This window comes from Chelonia mydas, chromosome 2, assembly GCF_015237465.2.
Source record: "Chelonia mydas isolate rCheMyd1 chromosome 2, rCheMyd1.pri.v2, whole genome shotgun sequence".
NCBI lineage: Eukaryota > Metazoa > Chordata > Testudines > Cheloniidae > Chelonia > Chelonia mydas.
Window position 1 is genome coordinate 252,372,289 of NC_057850.1, and position 25,540 is coordinate 252,397,828.

General features: G+C 42.9%; 1 protein-coding gene across 9 annotated transcripts in view; it reads left to right on the top strand.

Moving 5' to 3' along the window:
* Nucleotides 1–25,540, top strand: part of ADCYAP1R1 (ADCYAP receptor type I) — a 172,958-nt gene that overhangs the window by 91,333 nt on the left and 56,085 nt on the right. For 5 of the 9 annotated variants that reach the window (XM_043541642.1, XM_037891202.2, XM_027828858.3 and 2 more), the window contains 6 exons: nt 2,998–3,105; nt 20,506–20,541; nt 21,247–21,288; nt 22,225–22,334; nt 22,916–23,013; nt 24,091–24,223. In XM_043541642.1, the coding sequence (XP_043397577.1) occupies nt 2,998–3,105; nt 20,506–20,541; nt 21,247–21,288; nt 22,225–22,334; nt 22,916–23,013; nt 24,091–24,223 (527 nt within the window). The remainder of the gene's footprint in view (nt 1–2,997; nt 3,106–20,505; nt 20,542–21,246; nt 21,289–22,224; nt 22,335–22,915; nt 23,014–24,090; nt 24,224–25,540) is intronic. The other 4 variants (XM_037891204.2, XM_043541644.1, XM_043541643.1 and 1 more) reach the window with 1 other exon arrangement.

Genomic DNA, 25,540 nt, shown 5'->3' on the forward strand with positions numbered 1-25,540 from the left:
TTTTCATACAGCGGCAGAATGTGATTCCAATTTGAGGGCTTCTTGCAAAATCATTTCGTGGATACTAATGGGGAATTTGAGGGATTTCTCTGAACTCTTCTTCAAACTGGCAAGCCTACCAGGTTTACAACCCTGAAAGTTGGGGACTTTAAATTTAAAGAATTTCATTGGCGGTCATGCTAAAGAATTTCCTTGCCAGTGAGATGCTCCTTGAAAAATATTCAGAGCTTGTCGTGTTTCTGACAGCAGTGCTCAGAAAGGAACAGGAGCGGAGCTGTTTTACCTTATCTCCAGCAGCTAAGAATGAGCCTTTTTTCTGTTTTTTTAGGGGTTTATGTTGCTGCCCATCATCCTAAACAAACAAGCAAGCAAAGTTTTTTTTTTTACTTGAATAAGAAGAAAAAGATGCTGGCCCAGATTGTCATCTGCATGCTATGGGGCAGATGGATTGAAATCAATGGTGTTAAGATGAATTACATAAGCTGAGGATCCAGCCTTCTATCTGCTAGGCACAGTTGAAGATGGTGGGCAAAGTAGTAGGTTCTGGCATCCCAGTTCTGTAGCCAGTTTTCTGCTTGCCCAATCCCTAGCATAGTTTAGAGCAACCTCAAGGATGCTTTAAACTACAGTGGCTCGTTCTGGCTCTGGCACACTGGCTAAGGACAACCCAAGGATGGCGGTTATGGCTGGAGCACTGTATACGGCACTAGGGAGAACACTGCTGGAATCCTGTGTCTTGTTCTGATGTCAGCACTTTAGAAAGGATGTTGACAAACTGGAAATGCATTCAGAAAAGAGCTAAGGATTGAATCGAGGTCTGGAACCCATGCCGTGCAGTGATTGACTTCTGAAGAAAGAGAAGGAGTACTTGTGGCACCTTGGAGACTAACAGATGTTTTATGCATCTGATGAAGTGAGCTGTAGCTCACGAAAGCTTATGCTCTAATAAATTTGTTAGTCTCTAAGGTGCCACAAGTCCTCCTTTTCTTTTTACGGATACGGACTAACATGGCTGCTACTCTGAAACCTGACTTCTTAAGCTCCATCAATGTAGTTTATCTGAGAGAAGGTTAAATGGTGACTTGATCACAGCCTACAAGGCCCAGATTTTTAAAGGTATTTAGCATTCTTGCATTCAGCAAGGCCTACGTGATTTGATGGTGAGTCCCATTTTCATAAGTGACTAAGGAGCTTTTTCTTATTGAAAGTCAATGGGACTTATTCTCCTAAATACCTTTGAGGATCTGGGTGTTAGGAATCTAACTCCTATTGAAATCAGTGGGAGTTATGCACCTAAATACCTTTAAAGACCTGGCCCTACTTGCCTAAATCACTTTTCAAATTGGGATTTAGCCATCTAAATTCCTTATGCCTTGCAATGCTGACCAAATAATGGCTACAAGCCTTTAAAAATCTAAATACCTGCACATGGAGATTTCTGATCGTGATCTGATCTTTAATCCAGCAGATGAAGGTAGAATAAGATCCATTGAATGGCTGGAAGTTGAAGCTAGAGCAATTCAGATTGGAAATAAGGTGCATTTTTTTTAACATTACAACACTTTACCTGGTGAGGTGGTGGATTCTCCATCACTAAAAGATATCTACCTTAACCAGAAATAATGTGCTGGATGCAGGGGAAATATAGGGTGAGGTTCTCTGGCTATTACTATGCAGGAGTTTGGACTAGATGACCATAATGGTCCCTTCTTACCTTAGTATTTATGAATCTATACTACCTACGTGGGAGGTGGGGGAGGGGGAGTACAGGTTGCTCCCAGGGAGACCACCTGGCTAGTATTTGACTGGCCTGTCTGTTTTTTTTATGGATTTGCCAGTTGCCAGAAAAATAATTTAATCTGCTGGGTTTTTGTTGTTGTTGTTGTTGTTGTTTTTTTCACACGCGTCTAAAGATTTGCATTATTATTATTTCTGTGTCCAGCTAAAGATGCTGCAGTATTCCCACTTCTGCAGTTTAAGCTATAACAGATCAACATGATTAAAAAGACAGCAGCTGTCTTCCCACCAACACGCAAGTGCACTGCCTGTGTGTGTGTGAGAGGGTTTGAGTCACGTGAGTGAGGAAACAAGCGATGTTCTCAATCTTATCTATACATGTTCTCTCTCTAGATACTATAAGTGGCTGTTGAGGGGGTAGACAGGAGGGTTGCAGAGTTGCCCAGGGGTTGGGGTTGCAGTGGGCTTGCCTTGGGTGGCAGAGATGCTGGGGTTTTTTGCGTTTCAAAGATGGTAACCCTGGCTTCCCCTGTGCTAGCTGGGGATTATCCCATGCCTGATCGGTGCCTTGCCCTTATGCAGGGAGCACAGGGTGAAGGAGGAAAGGCTCTTGGGCCTAGACCTTCAAAAGGTATTTAGGCTTCTAATGTCCCTTGAAATCAGTGGGAGCTAAGTGCCTAAATGCTTTTGGGGATCTGGGCCCTGCACTCCCACTCCCAGAGCCCACCCTCACTTATCATGTAGTCCTTAGGCAAACTCCCGCTGGAGTGACCGGACCAAATCCTGAGAGGTGCTGACCTCTTGGGGTGTTTCTGGTCTTCAGGACCTCTCAGGTTTTATCCCAGAGGCTTGTTTGCCTGAGGGGAAAACTGATGAAAGGCCTCGGGATTTGGTCCATTGTGTTGACTGATAGCTACATTAGAGCACAATGTGGTACCTGGAGGCCAGACTCTCCATTGGAATAAATTGGTGCAGCTTGATTGGCACAGCTTAATTAGTTTCAATTTCTGCCCGCAGAGAGTATGGCCCCATTATCACTGTTCCGGTACCATAGTGATGCCTCCTGTTTAATACTGGTGCAGTCAGTACAAAATAATCCCACCCATTTTAAGCCTATATGAAAGTGTTACACTCCTTTTGAGTAATGGACAGTATGTTTATGGCTCTGAGATGGAGGTAACTATAAAGCACTATAGCAAATTGAAAGGCGATTGGATTTGATTGCAACTCCTTCTTTATTTCTCTCTTTCTCTTCTATAGGTTGCCCTGGGATGTGGGATAATATTACATGCTGGAAGTCGGCGAGTGTGGGCGAAACCGTCTCTGTCAAGTGTCCTGCTCTGTTCAGAATTATTAACTCTGAAGACGGTAAAGTGCTCTTCTCCTTTCTTCATTTGTTCCATGTTGTTGCTAGATTCAGTAGCCTCTTGCTGCTTGCAGTCATGCTGATCATACAGCCAAGCAATTGGTACTATTAAAGGGGATCAAAAGCTCTTTAGTGGACTGGGGCTGCTGGAGGCATAGTGTGCAAACAATACGTCAGGCTTCCAGGATTTGTGTGTGTGTGTGGAGGAAAGCGTCACATAATATACAAGATGAGAGGATCACTACACTATGGCTAATTACAAAATAGAAAGCTGCGCCCTTAGATACTGATTGAAGCTAATGGGAATTGTGATTGCTGTCTAAAGGGCCTTGTATTATTAATACAAAATTAAAAAAAAAGAGAGAGAGAGAGAGAGAGACAGGTCCTGAAGTCAAAACACGGGTCAGATTCTGGTTGGCCTCATGCACGTGTGGTCGGGACGGGGAGAGGGTAGAAGGAACTCCCGTCTTGTGTCAGGAAGAATTCCAGGGCCTTCATTCACCCAAGGGTGCGGGTGGCTCTATTTATGCTCCCTATAAGGGGTGGAAATGGGAGGGGCCATGGTCCTACCACCCCAGGCATCTGTCGGTGTAGCTCGCTGGTGGCACAGTAGGGGAATCAAGGGTAGCAGTAGCAGTGAATATGCAGCCTGAGGGCTGATAGCTCTTGGTGTTCCCTCTGGAGCAGTACAGCTGTACATCATCTTCAATGCAGGGTTGTGCCTAACTATCCCAATCAAGCCCTCAGTCCTTCCTCATGCAAAACTCCCAATGAAATCAATGCGAATTTGGCCTGAGTAAAATCTTCAGGACTTGAGCAAGTTATAATTAACTATTAAACTATTTAGTCTGATTATTGACATTAAGGCACAGGAAATGAGGTTCTCACTTGAATGCATGAGAGAGACAGACTTTCAAATTTGTTTGGCAAGTTTTGTTTTTAATAATAATCCATTAACCACATTTTTGCTGCTGTTAAATAGCCCAATTCTGGACAATTCCTCCCAGCTCCAATCCTAATCCAGTGATGTATCAGTTAAATGGCAGCTTCCTTTGGGGGGGTGCTAACAAAACTTGATCCTGATCCCTACAGCTATTTTGCAAATTTTTCACATACATTCTTCTATAGTAAAGTCCACATTTGCACCTGCAAACACTGTACAGAAAAAGCTTTGTATATTTGAGCAAGTAAGGACTTCATGCACAAGTTCATGTGTGTGCTAAACCCCATTACACTGTTATGCTTGCTTCAGTGTCCTGGTCATTTACTCTTGTAAAAACGCTATTTTGGATTTTATATGACTAAATGTTGTCACAAAGACCTTATTTTTGATGTCCTATAATATATAAGACCAGCTGCAGCAGCCTCAATAGTGCTAAGGAATTGGTTCTGTAGTGACTCAGAGATGCACTTTCTAAATCATCAAAGGCTAGTGATGGAAGCAAAACGACATGCCAGAGTTTTATGGAGATAGCACAGGCAAGAAAATTCTTGCTCTCTCCATGGATTTTTGACCAGCCTGAGACACAGATACCCATCTGAATCAGTCACACACACACACAGTCACTCGCTCAGTCTGATGGCCAAACTAGTTCATTCAGGTCATCTCCAGAGCAGCAGTTACATTCAACCAAAAGTTTTCCCAGTACAATAATCACGGGGTGCTCGCTTTCTGAAGGCAGAACGCTTTTATAATGTTTATTGTGCACCAACTGGCAGCTTATTTATCATTTTCTTCTGATGTAATTATAGCAGCCCGGCTTTCAATAGCAGTTCTTGTCAGATGATGTTCCATGAGAAGCCCCTGTTTTTGAGTGGTTTGTAATCACATTCTTTAAATATCCTTGAGCTGAAGCTTGGCAACGTAGAAGATCTTTTCTTTTTTTATGTCAGTGCACTGCTCATGGATGTTGCTGGTTTGGCAATGCAGAGTGATGTGCTGTTTATCTACAGCACAGGCAAGATTTCTCTATAGTAAACATGCCTCAACCCCAACCCTCCCAAGTGTCCCTCACCATTATGAATGTCAGTCCTGCATTTGTTTCCATTCCACCCATATTTGGTGCTCTCTCTGCATCGGAAATAAACAGCTGCAGAACTGCACGTGCAGACAGAGCTATGTACCACAAAGGGATGACTCCAGCAGTACTTTTAAGTCTTCTGCATAAATACTTTTGTGTCCTGCATTTAGGATGTTTGTCACATGTTGCCTTCCGCAGTTGGGCCTTGGCTGGTTGAGCTCTCAACCTTGACCTGGAAAGGTGAGAAGAAGTGCAGTGTAAATACCCATTCAGCCCTCTTGGTCTCCATGCCAAAATCACTAACAAGTGCCAGGTGGCATCACTTGCAGTTTTCATGTGTAAACCTGTCCAATAGAAGCAAGTCCAAGACCCTCCAAATCATCAAGTAACCATACAGCTATTAGATCGTTAACAATGTGAGGCCACTATTAACTCAGACTGGCTTTGTACTAGTGACCCAAATGTAGAGGACTCTACAACCATTTCAGATCCCCACGACCTTTTTGTATCATCCTTACAACTTTTTTATTTTTATTTGTCCGGTATTTTTGTTTCAGTAGGAGGAGAGTGGAGCAATAGTCACATTTCTATGACTGTTCCATTTATAAAGGGTTGGTTAATTACTGGACATACCAGGATAGAACATTTCACATGAGATGAAAACAGTAAACAAAATGATATTTCAAGATCCATCTGGCTGAGAATTGCGGAATTGCTCCCAAATCTCTTCTACTCTAGTATGGTAAGGACGGATCCAAGTTTCTGAGCTGTCGCTCTGCTGGGATTCCAGGATGCAACATTTCTTTCTTGAAAATATATTTATGTGACCTCCATCCATTAATCCAGAGACGTTGCTTTCATTTTAGTCTTTTGGGGAGGTTATAAATCAGAGAATCGTAGGACTAGAAGCAACCTTTAGAGGTCTTCTGCTCCAGTCCCCTGCACTCATGGACAAACTGGAGAAATAGTCTGAAGTAAATAGGATGAAATTCAATAAGAACAAATGCATAGTACTCCACTTAGGAAGGAACAATCAGTTGCCCACATACAAAATGGGAAATGAGTGCTTAGGAAGGAGTACAGTGGAAAGGGATCTGGGGGCTCACAAGGGATCATAGTGGATCACAAGCTAAATATGAGTCAACAGTGTAACAATGTTGCAAAAAAAGTAAATCTCATTCTGGGATGTATTCGCAGGAGTGTTGAAAGCAAGACATGAAGTAATTCTTCCATTCTATACCATGCTGATTAGGCCTCAACTGAAGTATTGTGTCCAGTTCTGGGCGCCACATTTCAGGAAAGATGTGGACAAATTGGAGAAAGTCCAAAGACGAGCAGCAAAAATGATTAAATGTCTATAAAACATGACCTATGAGGGAAGATTGAAAAAGCTGGGTTTGTTTAGTCTGGAGAAGAGAAGATTGAGGGGGGCATGATAACAGTTTTCAAGTACATAAAAGGTTGTTACAAGGAGGAGGGAGGTAAATTGTACTCATTAACCTCTGAGGATAGGACAGGAAGACTGGGCTTAAATTGTAGCAAGGGCAATTTAGGCTGGACATTTAAGTTTAGGCATAAAGTTGCTGTTTGTCATGATTTTTGTAGTACAGTGCCACTGTTGATTCTGCTGCTGACATGTCCTAGTTCACAGGCCATTCAAAGCATCCCAGCTCATCTTTGGTAAATAAATTGTGGTGACGTGTGGCAAAGCTGCGATGTTGCTCTGCTGTGTAACAAAGGAGGTCAAGGCACTACAGTGAAGCATCTTGGTCCCACTGGGTGTAATTTGATGAGCTGTGATCCTCAATAGCAATGTTGGCTTGTTTCTTATTTTTTATTTTTTCCCACCCAATGAAAATGCTGTCTTTCAAAAGAAGTCTGTTGAAGTCCAGAAAGCACCCACAACCAGCGATGCTGGTTGGCTGCACAGAGACCAAAAGATAGCTATGACTGGCTCTTGCCGGCTCTTCTCTCTAGTCAGAATGAATTCCCCTCCCCGAACAAGTGCTCAATCTAGGAAACTATACACAGCATTAAAAAGGTTTCAGAGCAGCAGCCGTGTTAGTCTGTATTCTCAAAAAGAAAAGGAGGACTTGTGGCACCTTAGAGATGAACAAATTTATTTGAGCATAAGCTTTCGTGAGCTACAGCTCACTTCATCGGATGAGCATAATGAAAGCTCATGCTCAAATACATTTGTTCGTCTCTAAGGTGCCACAAGTACTCCTTTTCTTTTGGCAGTAAAAAGAGCATGATTATGCTACATTGATTTACTGTATATAAAAACAGAGAAAATAGTTTAGATAGATAGATAGTGTGTAGTGTGTACCACCCATAAGAAACTCTCTAATTAGAAGTTAGAGTTCTATAGCCATTTCTCTAAAATACTATGGAATTCAGTGGCAAATGGGATCCTTTCCATAGGTGTTTTGAACCATCACATAGGGTTCCATGGCTGGGATAGAACTAATTCCATTGGATGGCTAAAATATTATTTGGGAACCATTTCATTCACTATTAAATTCTGTAAGACCTTTTCAGAAGGGCAAGGCGAATTCCATCCCATGAACTGGGTGGGGAAAGAAATACTAGTGGTCGGCTTACGGCTTTCACCTCGCTTCTTCTACAATCCGCTGTAACCCCAGGCTTGTCTCCCATGTGTCCTGCCCAAGTTTTACTATCCTGGAGAGCTAGAAACCACTTAGACTTTGCTCTCCCACTGCAGGATGTAAATAATTTCCCATTAAAACCAATGGGAGTTACACATATTCTGCCATAAGGGAATTAGGCTGCAGGTCATTCCCATTTCTACTGCTTTACAACGACCATTGGCACTGCTGCTTCCTAGGCACTGGGCTTAGCTGTGGCAATTAAATCTGTTGGATTCAGGAAATCTTCTGTGGTCTTCCTCATTTTGAAATACATCATTCTTTTGACAAAACCGAAGCTGTCAGAAAGAATGGAAAAGGAAGGGTGTGTGTGTGTGCGAGAGTGAGTGGGAGAGAGAGAGAGAGAGAGAGAGGAGTGCCGTGCTATACCTATATCCTTTCTCAAGATGAGTAGTGTATGGAAAAGGGCCCAGTAAGACCACTAGTTATTCGGATACTTCTGTGACATATCTATGGTGAATAGATAGATCTTAATATACTTTGTCTTGCCCAAGCTGAAAACTGCTCAGAACATTTGCCAGCGACAGCATCTCTTACTTTGGCTGCTTTATTATTGTACTACTATTTGAACGCCCATCTTGTCACAATGCTGTGGCAACTGGGCCACATAATCCACATCTGTGCACTCTCCTGTGTGCAAGCAATGAAACTGTTGCATGTAAATTAGCTGTAGAGCAAAAGTGGTGATGGGTTCAGTTACCTCTGAGATGACAGTGGTCTAGGACTCTTGGCATTGCATAGATACATGTGTTGCTGTCTCACCGTTGTGACAAGGTCGGACCAGATGGCTACAGGAGAGTAATAGAGGGCGGATATATTAGCCCCAGGCTAAGTAGGTCCCTTTTCCCTGGGTAAGGTAACAGGGAAGGATCCAGAACAATCAGGAACCTTCTGGAGACAAGACAGACAGGCTGATTAGAACACCTGCAGCCAATCAAAAAGCTGCTAGAATCAATTAAGGCAGGCTAATCAGGGCCCTGGGCTGGAACCCAGAGTAGAGGGCAGGCCCGGGTTCCCCCCAAACCTCTGAACTCCTGGTCAGACACAGGAGGAGTTGGTGTGGACTGTGGGTTCATGAAAACAGCCAAACTAAGGGCTGCCATGAAGCTCCAAGGCGAGCAAATCCACCAATAAGCGCAAGACCCACCAAGGTAGAGGAGGAACTTTGTCACACCATGTAATTCATAAAGTCAAAATGGCTGGAAATTTAAAAATTGCGTAGTAACGGACGAGAGATCTCAGTGGTGATTGAACCTGGTGATATTCTGAACAAAAAGAGCTCTCCACCATGCTTGTAGCTGTTTCTATTGCTTCACACTGACTCAAGAGACATTCTGGGCTTCAGAATCACATAGACAATTGACCGACTTGGAATGTTATTGGTAGAGAGAGACAGTAAAGCTGACTATTTAAGATCAGAGACTTTACAAGCAATAAAATGTAGCTAGAGAAAATATGCATTTCTACTGAGCCTGGAGAAGCAAGCTTTCTCTGTGACTAGCTGAAATTAATGTCAGCATTGCAGCAGTCGTGCACTGCTGGCAAATAAGTGTGGCTAAAGAATCGGGTAGCTGGGGTCTGACTTTTCAGTCCAAAGTTCTCTCTTGGTGGATTTTTCAGACTCCTGTGAGGGAAACTGACCTGGGAAGCAAACTCCAGAAACAAGGAATCTCCACTGGAAAAAAAAAAGTGCCCCAGTCCACTAGAGTTCAAATATACAGACCGCTAATAAATACTCCAGCTGAGCTCAACTAGCATCAGGATACACAGGGAAAGAGGTGTCCTCTTTAGATATCCAGACCGTAGGTCACACAGGGCTTCATACTGAGTTTGACCCCAGCATCTTGCATGGCACTCAGAAGCAAAATCCAGAGTAAAGCAAGCTGTTGCCTTGTACTGAAACTTTTGGGTGTCTTTCAAAGGTAACCCCAGATAGAATGCCCTTCAGTTGTCCTGTCCAGAATTGATCAAATGCCAAAAACCACCTGTGATGGGCTGTACCAGGCCCTTTGATGCCCCTGCTGGAGGCCTCGCTTTCCTGCGACACCCTGCCCCAGGAAAAGGAGCAGGGAAGGTAGGTCCGCCAGGCCTGCCTAGAAAGGCTTCAGGGAAGCAGCCAATCGGAGCTCAGCAAGCTCAATTAAAAGGAGCTGCAGGGCTTGAGAGTTCAGTTGCTGGCTGGGACCAGAAGGGTGAAGAAGGAAAGACTGGAAGGCTGTGAAAGTCTCCAGGCAAGATGGCCTGAGAGAGACCCTGCTCAAGCAGGGAACAGACAGAGAACCCTGAGGTAAGGGTGAAGAGGAAGGAGCTATATGGGAAGTGGCCCAGGGAATAGCAGCAGTGATGGAGTTAAGTGAAGCAGCACATGGCTGCTATTTGTATGGTCCCTGGGTTGGGACCCGGAGTAGTGGATGGGCCTGAGTCCACCCTCCAGCCACTGGCAGGGTTGCCTAAGCCCCAAGAAGGGGATAAAGCTTCTTTAGAGGCCCAAGTGAAGGGCGTGACTTAAAGAGCCCCCTGGGAGAAAACCCTGGAGGCATTGCACTATACCAGGCAGACACGGACTTAAAGCAAGCCCAGAAGGGTCTGAGAACTGAACCCAGAGACAGGGCTGCAGATACCAACCAGGGCACACTGGTACGTCCTGTTGGACTTTTGTTACCCCAGAAGGGGTTTGTTTATTCATGCATAGAGACTGTGTTGCCCAGAGGGCTGGCCACTGAAAACCCACCTGATGCGGTTAACAGCCAGCCCAAAGGTGGCACTGGAGGAGAGAGAAAGAGAGAGAGTGTGTTCAAGTTTGCACCTGACCAACAGGAGGCACTCCTGAGAGGAGAGTGTCCCCAGTCACACCACCCTTAGTTGAGAGAGAAGGTTACAAATTCCTGGCCATGTGGAGGTGTTAAAGAATCTATTTAGTCACTGCTAAATGTCTGAGATTCCAGAGATCAGTATAAATTCAAAAGCCTGTCTCTTCCACCAACAGAAGTTGGTCCAGTAAAAGAGATTACCTCACCCACCTTGTCTCACTAAGATTCCAGGAGCATTTCTGCTCGGGGTCCTGATGACTTTTTCTTTGAGGGAAGCCAGCCTTCTGCATTCTTGCAGGAGGACATCAACAATTGCTGTTAACAGGGGAACACTTCTTTCTGGCTGGTCTTTCAACACTGGTGAGTCTGCAGATGGAGACCATAATTCTCCCAGCTTCTCTAAACAAGCAAGAGGGATTGAAACTCAGCATGAGCCTGCTCCCACATCACCAGGCAGTTCAGTTGGGAAAGGGGTAGGGGGGAATTCACAGCAAAGAAGGATCACCTCTGTATCCAAGTAAAGACTATCCAAACTTCCATACAGTGCCCTTGGTCTAGCCTTGGGAGATGCTGTGTTAGAGGACAAGAACATTTTGCTGGCCTTCCCCACAACCCCAGCATGGGAATGTAAGAGGTCTCTGTGCTACCAAGGATCAAACACAAAGTCTGATGACCACCACCAGTGCTCCAGTCTCTTCTCACTACTTCATCAAAATACCAGCGTGTGAAAGGTATTCTCGTCTCTCACAATACCCTATCTGAGCCGTAATGTGCTACCAGGCTCTCAGCAAAGTGCCCCAGCCACTGAATAGTGTCTGCCCTCGGAGAATTCCAGGCAGAAATAGCAATCTAAACCAATGCCCTCTGTAATCTTGCTGAGCTGCTGCTTGCCATAGAAACGGTAAATAAGACCACAAGGAATCGACATCTGAATTGCTTTCAGAACAGATGGAAGGTGAGGGACCTGGAGGACTTACTGTGTGGGGATGGACTGAGGGCAGTGGAAACAGCAAGGAGAGGGACAGGTGCAGTGTGCAGGAAGGTGAGCTTAGCAGTGGGAAAAGCTGACGAACAAGACCATGGAAAAGTTGGTGTCTAACTGGACTGCTGCTCTCTGATGCCGCTTTGCAAGCTGGCTGAACAGATTGCTGCAGGATCTCATGCACAGCACAATAGGCGAGGGAGGAAAAGGGCATCTTGTAGTAGAAGCTAGCTCTGATATTTATTAGCCAGTAAGCGTTAACAATACAATCAGTGCTGTACAAGACACAGAAGACATGGTCCCTGTCCAAGAAGCTCACACCCTACCTAGGTGGAGAGCACAATAGAGAACGTCTAGAGAAAGTGTTATCCATATTCCGTCTCTCTCTCTCACACGCACATTTATATAGGGCTTGATCCTGCACACACTGAAATCACTGGGGACTTTGTGATTGATTCCAGTTGTCTCCGGATCATATCCATTTGAGGGTTACCTTTTGTGAGCTGACCCTGCAACCCAAAATACTTAATGAGGGAGAATGAGAATAAGAAAAATAGGTTATCAAGGTGCTTTGGAACAACATGAGCTCTGACTGCCTCTGTTCCCTCCAGCCGTACCTGCTGCACCACTGAACAAAGGGTTAAATAGAAGTTATCCCCAGATAAACATGAACACAAGATACACCCAATCCCAAGGCCAGCCGACATAGAGAGCAGGGGGGAGAAAGTCAATTTGTAGAAGACAATTTAAAAGAATGTACTGAGGCTTAAATATGTATTATATCCTATTTTTTGGCCTTAACGTTGAAGCTTATGTTCTGTTCAACCTGAGACGCACTTAGAAGTTACTTGAGCATTATGATTCACATACATCAAGGGGGTAGCGAGGAGGTAGTTGTGATTGTCTAGCTTCAATAGATCAATGGCATTTCTCGTTTGTCAAAACTCTATTACATTAATGACCAACAGAGAGGAAGGATGTTCTTGTGGTTAATACAGGAGACTGAGATTCAGGAGATCTGGGTCCAATTCCCATCTCTGCTGTACACTCCATGTGACCTTGAGCAAGTCATTTCATCTATATGCTTTGGTTCTCCCGTCTATAAAATGATGATAAACAATACTTCCTTTGTCTGTCTTGTTGATTTAGATTGTAAGTCTCTGTCCCCAAGTATTCTCTCTTACCATGTGTTTGTAGAGCTTCTAGCACAGTGGGACCCTAAAGTTTGCTTAGGGTCTCCAGGTGGTACTGTGATACTAGTAATTATAAATAGCTATAGAGGTGATGAACAATTTTCTGTAATTTTGAAAAAGTGGCACTTCGTAAGTATCAGAGATGGCCATAGATTGTTAGGCCAAAACGCTGTCCATGTGCAGAGAACACGCCTTCCAGGCTGACCAATATTGTCTCAGTGGTTCCTTGTACTCCCCCGTTGGTCTGCCGGTATCCACCTGTTGTCATTTGTCTTATGCTTAGTTTGTAAACTCCATGGGACAGTGACTGTCTCTTTTTGTTCTGTTTGTACAGTGCCTAGCACAATGGTCCATGACTAGGGCTCCTGGGATTGACAGTAATACAAATAATAAATAATAGTAATAATAACAGAAGGGACAACCTGATCATCTCATCTGAGCTGCTGCACATCACAGGCCACTAAACCCAACCCAATAATCCCTTCATGGATTAGACTAAAATATCACTGCCCTCTAGAGACTATAAACTATTGTGTCAAACACTGAACAAAACAGTCTCTCAAACAATATATTAGACAAGTAACACTCTGCTGAACATATGATTAGGTGGAGATTATTAGACCTGCTATAGAGTTTATTGACATGTGTAAGCAATTACTGATTGAAAAATAAATGTTCAAATACATTATTTGATGGATACTATTCATCAAGTCTTGTGCTGTTACTTACAACACATATAGCACAGACTTCAGTGTGAACCATGACTGTAAGACTTTAATTGAAAAGGAGGACTTGTGGCACCTTAGAGACTAACCAATTTATTTGAGCATAAGCTTTCGTGAGCTACAGCTCACTTCATTGGATGCATACAGTGGATCCGATGAAGTGAGCTGTAGCTCACGAAAGCTTATGCTCAAATAAATTTGTTAGTCTCTAAGGTGCCACTAGTACTCCTTTTCTTTTTGCGGATACAAACTAACATGGCTACTACTCTGAAACCAGACTTCAATTGAAATCCGTAACGAAGAGGAAGTGCTATTTATTCACTGATTTTGTTTTTGAAAATGTGTATTCTCTGTAGCGCCTTTGATGAATCTAGCCCATTTTAATCATCTCAGTGTGTTTCCTTTGATTTATTTGAAAAGCCTAGTGCACCAGAGCCCTCATTGTCCATGTGCTGAGAATAATGTAACAGAAGGACTCGGGTGGGAGCCAGGAGGGCGAAATGTTCTACAGCAAGGCAGCACATCAGCTGCAGAATAGTCATTGTCTGGGTCTTCAATGCAGTTCTTCTTTTTTAGCCTGTGAGTTTCAAAGCCAAGCTGTGCCTCATTGGAACATGGTGTGGATGCTTCGGGACTAATTCTGCCCGACCTTAAATCATTAAACCCCAGTGTCAGTCCATTGATCTCCAGGGAGTTCCAAAGGCCTACAGCTGAAACCAAGCGGGTTAATCAAGCTCCCTGTGAATTCTCACTGGGACATGGAGTACTGCACCCATTCTTTGTAAGCTCTGCAGCCAGGAAGAGGAGGAGAAAGCCAAAGAATGTTGCGGTTGTAACTCTGGGTTTCTTGTTGAAAAGGAAACTCTGTTCTTGTTTTAACAGGACTTGGAGAATTTGAGTCAGATTGAAGGTGCATGCTGATACTGTGTTGGGAGTCCATATGAGTACATACCATTGAGAGCATACATAGTAAGGGCTTGTCTACATTGCCCGCTGGATCGACAGGCAGTGATCAATCCAGTGGGGGTCAATTTATCGCATCTAGTCTAGACGCGATAAATCGACCGCCGAACACTCTCCCGTCGACTCCGGTACTCCACTAGGGCGAAAGGCTCAGGTGGAGTCGACGGGAGAGCGTCAGCCATCAACTTACTGCAGTGAAGACATCATGGGAAGTAGATTTAAAGATGTCGACTTCAGCTACATTAGTCACGTACCTGAAGTTGCATATCTTAGATCGATTCCTGCCCTCCCCCCCACAGCGTAAAACCAGACCTAAGAGCAAAATTCTGCCCTATTTGAAAGCTCAGAGGATTGGACAGCGTCCAGTCAGCAATCTCGGGTTTCCTATCCAAATTCAGATTTACACCCTAACCCTGCTTAACTTTAAGAATGGGAGTAACCCAGCTGAACTCGGTGAATAATATGAATAAACGTAGGGCTTGTCTTCATGTATAGCAACACTGTAGCGTTTTAGTGAAGCTGCTTCTATGCGAGAACTTCTCCTGTCGGTGTAGTTAATCCACCTCCATATTCTAGGTTTGGATACATGCACACTTGGGTGCCGTAAACTTCAATGAGAATGGCACCCAGAGATGGGAAAGCCAGACTGTAGCCTGTAGCTTCCCTGCAATTATATTTACAACATGTTTTTTATCCTCACGCTCATGTGATTGGCTTTGACTTCTAGTTGTAATGCAGAGCATAATGTAGAATGTAAATCTAATTGACTTTCCAGTGGCTTAACGTATTAGTGAAAATTAGGTTGATGGATAAAGTCTAAAAGCTCCAGATAGTAAAAGGTTCTCCTGGAACTTTCTCTAATGCATTAGCAAATTCTGGGCTGCAGAAAAATATGTTAATAAAATGGAAATGTGCTATTAGGACAGTCAGAAATTTAACATTGTAGAAAATATCAATCCATTAACTTTGTCCAACACTGGTAAAAATGCAGCAGTAATTTGGCTAGATGGGGATTTTTTTTCAACATAAAAAGGCTATTCATTACACAAAGCTACGTTAGTGTAATGTTGTGGCTGTGACTGCAAATGTTATGAAATGCAAAATGAACCAAAATCCTATGTTCCGTCATCCCCATATCTGAGTGCCTTCTGAGTAGTCAGAAATAAACACAAATAGTAGGAAAAATCTCTCTCTTTTTCTTCCTTGTCAACTACTAGGAGAAATAGTTTGAGAGAGAGAGAGCATGCTCCCAATAGTTAATGCTAGGAGAAAAATAGTATTAGAAAGGCTAGAAAACCTGCTGCTTTAAGATTTAAGACAATCTTTATTAGGGATTAAGATGAGACCTTCTTGTGGACCAGGTTATCCCACATCTGCCTACTGTGGAGATTCTTGCACCTTCCTCTGAAGCAGAGAGACCGGATACTGGGCCAGATGGACCATGAATCTAATCTTGTCTGGCAATTCCTGTGCAAGTTTTGCCATTGATTTCAGTGAGAGTAGGTTTGGGGTCTGACTGAGGGACCGCAATCAGAGAACCCCGAGCTTTGCATTGGATTCTGCTCCCAGTAAAGTCAGTGGCAAAACTCCCATTGATGCCAATGGGAGATGGATTGTGCCCTTGACCCTTTTAGAAAGATCTAGTATTTGTGCTGTGAGAGCTGGTCATATACCATTTGACAAGTACAGCGTTCAGTGAATATTGATGACACAAAATGTTGGTCAACCAGTCCCACTATTTGCAGACCTAACTGGTGTTTCAAAATATGCAACAAATATGACCAGCAAAGAAGTGGCAGTTGATGGATTTCTGCAAAGAACGCTGTCACCGTATTGGCATTCTGCTCACGAGGTTCAAGATTAGTCCTTGAAAATGACTAGTGAGTTGAGGACACACATTAGATGTTGAATACATGTATCCAAGCAACCTCAGCAGCCCAGTTTGCCTGCCAGGGATTTGAATAGAAGGATGATGATGATGACGATGCAAGAGGCTTGGATGTTTAGGCTTGCTGATTTGTTTTCCTGGCCCCCCCGCTCGCCCTATAATCCCTGTAATCCTCCCACTGAAGTCTTTGATTTCCCATTTAGTTGCTCCAAAGTGCCATTTCAGTTTATTTTAAGAGCAAAAACATATGAAATAAAAATTATTTCATGAGGCTTTTGAAAAAAACCATAAAACACAAGTCCCTCTTATGTGGTGCTGGCAAGGGTCCATTCATTATTTTTGTCCTGTACCGCTGTTCCCTTTTCAGCAGGAGCTAGACAGATCTCTCAGCATTTTACACCATCTATTTTTATGAAAGACCTCCATAAAAGGTAGATGTGTGGCTATTCCAGTCCCTAGTTAATAGCTGTAGGTCACGTTCGGAGTTAGTGTAGGACAATCTGAGGGCATTGGGACACTCCATGTTCTAAAGGACTTAAGTTCATCTAAACAGTCAGCCTGCAAAAGGCAGATAAAACACTGTCCACATCTTTTCACTGTGTATTTGTTCAGTAGAGCATTGACAGAACTAGTCTGAAATCGTGAAGATCACAGTTAGTTTTCCACCATGACTCTTCTTCTCTGGTGCAACACTACCACCTTGTGGCTATACATGGCTCATCTTTTATCTGACTGGTATGCTCGGTTCTCTGACACAGAGCCTCGTGCAAAACCCACTGAAGTCACTGGAGGGACTCTGACTTCAGTAGGCTTTGGGTCAGGCCCTTAGCTTCACTAAGGCAGCAAGTAGGATTGATGGGAGGTAGGCAGGGGGCAATTCCAACTTGATGGCAGAAAATCAACGAGCTTTCAGATCTGCCCAAGCACGCCTCAGATTTCCTCTGATCTGTCTATCTTGTCTGCATTTCATCATCATGCATTCCAGGCATCAAAATTGTTGCAGTATCTTGTATCTTTTTTTCAGGATGGTGTCACGTCGTAAAGGAAGCTGTGCAGCTGGGAAACTTTTCTAACCAAGCATATACCCCCCCTACACACTCACACCGCACCCAGCACCTTGAATTCTATTAAGCAGTAGTTGAAATCCCAAGTCCTTGGCTCAGCAGGATAGCAGGTTGATCTGCCTGGCAGAATATGAACTAACCTCACAGGATTTTCAGGCTGCTGGAAAGTATGCCAGATCCGCTGGCATAATTCACTGTAGCTCTAGTGACTACAATGGAGTGACATTAATTTACATAAGCTGAATGTCTGGCCCAATGTGCACTCCAGAGCAGATGTGTCCACATGTGCAAGGATTAATGTCCTGGCCCAATGTGCACTCCAGAGCAGATGTGTCCTGTGCAAGGATTAATAATTCCAGCTTCCAGGGAGTGTGGGTGTGTTTTAGACCAGCCCCAATTGGCCTTACGGCCCCAATTGACCATCCACTCGTCTCTGCTGGCTGCAGATGTCGAGACAAATTACAACTAAGGAGACTGAGTGGGGGAGTAAAAGTTAAATAAAGATCCTGCCCTTCCAGCCTTACTCCAAAGGCTGAAGGGTGTGAATAATCGTTTATTCTCTGGTATCTTGGAGTGGGGTTTGCCACCCTGCAAACAACAGCAGAAGCCCTTCTGTGTATATATTAAATTAGAGAATTTTAGATCCAGAGACAGGCTCCCCTGCAGCTTACCCCAAATACCCACAACTACTCGTGCTTTACTGTACCCAATACCTTAAAAAAATCTGGGTCTCATTTCCCACTAAAGCGTAAAGAGACATAGCTTAAAATGCTGTCTTTGCATCCCATGCAATCTTAATCCAGGTCCTCAGTGCTATATGAGGTATACATGAAGGCAGAATTTGATCCTCAATTTGTTTTTTAACATGGGAGGTAGCTTCATTTTAAATACAAGAAAAATGAGACCCAGGCTGGTTAAGTGACTTGCCCAAGGTTACATAGTATCTCAGTGGAGGAGACCTGAATAAAACTTAGACCTGCCCATCATGATATAGGGAATCACTGACCTTCTTAAACGAGACACTGCTTATTAAGAAAACCAACTGCAGATAACCAACCAACCAGGTTTCCACACAATTTGAGTACCTGCTTTGTGTCTCTAGTTTTCTAGGAGCTGCACCCTGCCTGGAACACTATACAGCACACAGAGATATCTAGTGACTGAATAATATACAGGAAGTAAACATATCAGTTACTGGGCACTGCACTTTAAGAAAGATATAGACAAATCAGAGGGTCCAGAGGAGCGCAACAAAACTGATGAAAGGTTTAGAAAATCTGACCTATGAGGAAAGGTTTAAAAGAAAGTGGCCATGTTTAATCTTGAGAAAAGACGAGTTGGTGGGGGGCTGATAACAGGCTTCAAATATGTTAAAGGCTCTTATGAAGAAAATGGTAAGGTTAATGTGACCAGATACTCAACACAATTAATTGTAACGACAAATGGGAAGGAACACAAGCCAAAACAGGGAAAGAACAGGTCAAAGAATATTTAGGTAAATTAGATGTATTCAAGTCAGCAGGACCTGATGAAATTCATCTTAGCAGACTCAAAGAACTAGCTGAAGCAATCTTGGGCTCATTAGCAATTATCTTTGAGAACTCATGAACAATGGGTGAGGTCCCAGAGGACTGGCGAAGAGCACACATAGTACCTGCCTTTAAAAAGAGGGACAAAGAGGAGCCGGGGAATTATGGACCAGTTAGGCTAACGCTGTTACCTAGAAAGATACTGAAACAAATTATTGAACAATCAGTTATAGGATAATAGAGTTATAAGGAATAGCCAACATAGGTTTGTCAAGAACAAATCATGCCAAACTAATCTAATTTTCTTCTTTGTCAGGGTTACTGGCCTAGTGGATGGGGGGAATTGGTAGACGTGATATATTTTGATTTTTGTAAGGTTTTTGGAACAGTCCCCCAACACATTTGCATAAGCAAATTAGGGAAACGTGGTCGAGATGAAATTATTACAAGGTGCATGCACAACTGGTTGAAAGATTATTCAAAGAGTAGTTATCAATGGTTTGCAGTCAAACTGGGTAGGCGTATCTGGATCGGATCAGTCCTGGGATCAGTGCTAGTCAATATTTTCACTAATGACTTGGATAACAGAGTGTAGAGTATCCTTATAAATTTTACAGGTGACACCAATGTGGAAGGGATTGCAGGCACTTTGGAGGACAGGATTAGAATTCAAAACGACTTTGAATTGGTCTAAAACCAATAAGATGAAATTCAAAAAAGACGAGTGAAAAGTACTTCACGTAGGAAGGAAAAACCAAGTACACAAATACAGAATGGGGCATAACTGGATCACAAAGTGAATATGAGCCAACAATGCGCTGCTATTGTAAAATGGCTAATATTCTGGGGTGTACTAACAGGAATATCCTATGTAAGGCATAGGAGATAATTGCTCTGATCTCCTCGATGCTGGTGAGGCCTCAGCTGGAGTACTGTGTCCAGTTCTGGGTGTCACACTTTAGGAAAGATGTGGCCAAATTGGCAAGAGGCCAGAGGAGAGCAACAAAAATGATAAAAGGTTTAGAAAACCTGACCTATGAGGGAAGGTTAAAAAAACTGGGTCTGTTTAGTCTTGAGAAAAGAAGACTGAGGGGGGACTTGATAACAGTCTTCAGATATATTAAGGGCTGTTACAAAAAGGACAGTGATCAATTGTTCTCCTGTTCACCTAGGACAAGAAGCAATGACCTTCATCTGCAGCAAGGGAGATTTAGATTAGTTATTAGGAAAAACTTGCTAGCTATAGGGAGGTTGTGAATTCCCTATCATTTGAGGCTTTTAAGAACAGGTTAGACCTGTCAGAGATAATGTGGGTATACGTGGTCCTCCCTCAGCGCAAGGTCCCTTCCAGCTCTACATTTCTATGATTCTGTATCCTTACATTCTTGTTTTCCTGTCAGACATACATTCATAGATTCCGAGGCCAGAAGGGACCGCTGTGATCACAGAACTTTCCCAGACATTGCAATCACATTTGGTTATTATGGAAAACAAACCAGTAAAAAAAAAAAAAAAAAGAAAAAATCATCTGTGCTAACCAGATGTCATTTCTTTCCAGGTTGGGAAGTGGATAACATGGGGCAAACTCATCCAGGTAGGAGGCAGTTCTGTTGGCTTCCAAGCTTTTATACATCTTCTCCCAGAGCTCATCTCTCTAAATTGCTCTGGGTTATGATGTGCCTCAGACTAAAAATTTAGACAGACACCCATTATTTTTGTACTTCGTAAATATTGGTAGTACAGTAGCACTCATGAGGGGAAATAAAAATTTGATGTCTTTTAAAATTAGTTTAATCTAAATGCTAAAATGTCTTACTCAAAATCATATGGTTATTGCATAATACAGGGCAGAACTAAGGTTGTTTAGGTGCCTTAATTGTGCATTTCCATACATTAACATGTTTGGATTTCCTTTACATTTTATCATAACTCTTATTGTCTTGGATTTATACCGCTTGATTTTGGGATACATTACAGGGATGTCGTGGGTATTTTATCCTAAATTACTGATCTGCACTCTCAACGTTAACTCCATCTTATTGTAGATTTTTAAATGTGTGTGTGTGTGTGTGTGTGTGTGTGTGTAAACTTTAGCATAAGTATGTTCGTCATTCAAACTAGAGGGTGAACCCATATTTGCAATTTCACCTTTCCCAAAGGCAAAACAAAACAGGCCACTTATTTAGGACCTGATCCAAATACCCTGGAAATCAGAAAGGAGACTTTCCTGGACATTGGATCAAACCCATATTGTAGAAGCTGTAAACAAAATGTCCTCACTATATTTCTGGTTTTGTAGGTGATTTTGACCTATTGGATAGCACAGGCCAAACTCCCTTAGGTAAGGAAAAGAAACAAGGATGTTTTATTTATTTTTACTCTGTTCTAAAGGAATAACCCAGCTTTCTCTCCTGCCAGCTGGAAGTTATTTTTCAGATGATTTCTAATTATAGTGCCACGCTTAGTTGTGTGTTACTTTTAGCAGCATTATGAAGATCCATCAATTGAATGCTACAGTCTAAGAAGGATATAATTATAAATTATATTTACTACTGTAACAATAATTACTGAATGGTGTAGAAGAAACCCAACAGTGTGATTTAGTAGCTATTTCTGCAGAGACCTGGGAGCTGGTGTGCAACAATAACTTACTGAAATTCAGCAAATAATGGAATGCTCACAGAAGAATGCACTGGTTCAATAGGTGAATTCTGTTCCATGTGTGGATGAATGACATGACTAAATGTCAGTGGCACTGACCTTATTTTTCCTGTGCTGCCTAACAAAATTGCTCTAAAAATGAAAAATACTGAGCAGCAGAAAATCCTCATGCAAAAGCTGAAATTGGAATCAATTCTGGTTAAGGTTCAATCCAAATAGAAGAAACTGGAATGGCTCAATAAATAGAAAGCATTCTACAGTTCTGGCTTGCAGGGCATTCAGAAAAGAATTCAGTGCACCCACGTGCACTGGTCTAATTTTTCAGTGTAGTCACAAGAGCTACTACTGTGAAGCAGCCGTGTGCTGGTAGAGTGTTGTGGGTAATCGGAGATGTGAACAAACATGTTAACCATCCTTCTTGGCTTCAGAATTCTCCTCTTAAACATTTCCATAACTGCAGTCTTTGGACTGAAGCTAAGGTTTAAGTTACGATGTTGTCAGGCCAGGAAATGTGTGGTAATGCTCCAGTCAGGAAAGGAAGATGTGTCCTGCGGTTTGGTTTGGCAATGGCATTTCCTTTGTGACCTATTTTACATGATGCTTGTGTCCATTCCAGATATAGGGGACATCAGCAGAAATTGCACAGAGGATGGCTGGTCTGAACCTTTCCCTCATTATTATGATGCCTGCGGGTTTGATGAAAATGAAACAGAGTCTGAAAATCAGGTAGGAACCCTTTAAAATGAGGAGCAAGTGAAGAACAGTGCACACATGTTAATTGTTTGGTTCAGGGCTGATCCATACAACATTCTCTGTTATTCATATCCATAAATATGAGTTCTAAAGAGGCAGGGCTTTGCTTGTAGTCTAGCATTACACTGCATATTTCCATAATATTAATACATACCGCTTATGCAGCATGTGGCTCTTATAAACGTTAGTTAATTAATCCTTACAGTTGACTACGGCATATAGTCTGCCCTAAAGTAAGCTGCTATGCCTTTAAACAACGTAGGAAGTAGTCATTGCAATCGCAAAAATCTAGTTTTTGCCCCACACATTATCAGTCACCTCAGTAAGACATTAAGCCACAGACAGACCCAAACCTGTGCTAACCCTGGTCATTATATATGGCACGGGAAAAGTACATGAAGACATCATGTATGAGCCCAGCCCTGTTCGTGTTTCTCATCCAAGCAGTCCCATTAAGAGCTGAGGTGAGTGGAATTACTCCCCTGAGTGAGGTGAGCAAGATCTGGCCCTACGTGACAGTACTGTTGGTGACCATGTCCTGTTTGTTTCTCAAGGATTACTACTACCTCTCTGTGAAGGCTCTGTACACAGTGGGATACAGCACTTCCCTTGTATCCCTCACCACAGCAATGGTTATCCTGTGTCGTTTCAGGTGAGTCACCAGGAATGAGTTGTCACTCATCTCTGTAGGGGGGATGAAAGATCAGGGTCCAGGGAACCAAAAAAAAAATCAAGTCCTTGACCTCAGGAGTTACAAAAATAAGATGCCAGCAGTCCCTTAAAAATCAGATCTTTCCAGTGGGTGTTGTCATTAATTCTTGGTTTTGTTCATATTTCAGTGCACATGAGATTGGAATTTCCAAAGCACTCAGCATTGTCCTAACTCTGGTCTGTCTTAGGTACTTATCTGGCACCTGTTTCCATAGTATCTGAACACTTTATGATCTTTTAACATATTTATCCTCTCAATATCCCTGGGAAATAGGACAGTGCTATCATACCCATTTTACAAATGGGAAAATGAGACACAGAGAAACTTAATGACTTACCTTAGGTCACCATCGTTCCTCTCCCAAATCACTGATTAATGAAATCTTGAAGTCAATGGTAAAATGGCCTACCTCTGTTCCTAGTAAGATAAATGGGACTATTACCATCAACTTCAATGAGAGCAGTTAGGTTGAGCACTTTTGAAGGTGCTGCCCATGAAGTCTTCATGGAAAGTTCTGTAGGAACCAATTCTCACACCTGTGTACGCGCTGTCCAGGAAAATTAAGCACAGACATTATCAAGGTTATCATGAGTATCATCTCTTAAACCAGGAAAGCAAAATTCCCCGCTGTCTAAAAACCTAAACCTACAATGCAAAGATTAAAAACTGAATCCAAAATTTTGACTAAAATTCAATAAGAGATGCCAGCATTAGAGCAAATGCATTTAAAAATCTTCCGTAGACCTAAAATATTTTTTGTCACACAATGCACAGTTAGCCAGCAGAATTCATTGTCACATGATATCATCAAGGCCACGAGGTCAGTAAGATATAAAAAAATGCTGAGGTCTCCCAGCCCCATGGAAAGCACAGAATACTGTTTCCTGAGTTGCTGGATTGGCTGGGATCACATATGCTCAAACTCCAGGTGTTCAGACATGAAACAAGCAGTCTGGATGTTGTATTCTTAAGAGAGAAATCAATCATCCACCCTCATTTCCTCTCTCCTCTTTCTAGGAAGCTTCACTGCACTCGGAACTTTATTCACATGAACCTCTTTGTTTCATTTATTCTACGAGCAATATCAGTCTTCATCAAAGACGGGATTTTGTATGCAGAACAGGACAGCAACCATTGTTTTATATCTACTGTAAGTAGAACCAAGGCCGAAGTCCATTGTTTTTCTCTAAGGAGATAATGATTGTTAACTATCTGTATGAATAGTTGGGGATTGGTCCTGCTCTGAGCAGGGGGTTGGACTAGGTGAACTCCTCAGGTCTTTTCCAACCCTGATCTTCTGTGATTCTATTGCAGTTGTTCCTGGACGTGCCACCTGAGGTCTGTCCTTCATTGCCCTTGACTCATACAAATGCATAGTAACAGAGAATCCAAACCTGGATCACGATCAGCTTCCAGTGTAAACAGATGAGACTTATACAGCACCTAGCACAATAATGTCTTGGTCTATGACTGAGGCTCCTAGGTGCTACAAATAGTAGTACAAGTAATTTTAATAACAGTAAACAGTGAGCGAAAGAGATGTCCTATAAAAACAGAGTGATGACAGTTTGCAAACAAAAAGAAAAGGAGTACTTGTGGCACCTTAGAGACTAACCAATTTATTTGAGCATGAGCTTTCGTGAGCTACAGCTCACTTCATCGGATGCATACTGTGGAAATTGCAGAATATCATTATTATATACACAGACACCATGAAACAAACATCCTGTTACTTCCATGATGTGAGACCTTTTTGGTTGGTTTTGTTTATTAATGTTATTGTTATTCGCACACCCATATTGTGAGTTTGGGTCCTGGGATAGGAGTGTGGTAAGGAGGGAAGGCAGAAAGTGAACAGCTAAAAGGAAAGACAAAGGGAAGAGAATGAGTTCAAGGCAGTCTGAGGGGAGGCAGGAATAAAAGAGAGAGGGAAGCCTGGATTAAGGCTGAAGTGGACTGTGAGGGAGGGAGTTGGCGCAAACAGCCAATCATCAAAAGGGAGATGGCTATTAGCCAGGATGGGCAGGGACAGTGTCCTGAGCCTCTGTTTGCCAGAAGCTGGGAATGAGTGACAGGGGATGGATCACTTGAAGATTACCTGTTCTGTTCATTCCTTCCAGGGCACCTGGCATTGGCCACTGTCAGAAGACAGGATACTGGGCTGGATGGACCCTTGGTCTGACCCAGTAGGGCCGTTCTTATGTCCAGAAAGCATAGTCTGATGCCAGAGTCGAGAATTCACTGCTGTAGCTCAAGCCTGGCTCCATCCAGGCAGTTTCTCCTTTCCCCAAGCCTGCATGGCTAGAAGAGGATGGGGCGGAGGGGACAAGAGACCAAGTGCCCCCAGATGAGGGATGGGGATCTTTTTTGAACACATCTGGGTTTGGGGAAGAAAGAAGATTGTTCTAACAGAGATTTAAAAATATCCTAGATCTTCAAACCAGGGCCGTAATCAGGACACGGCGAG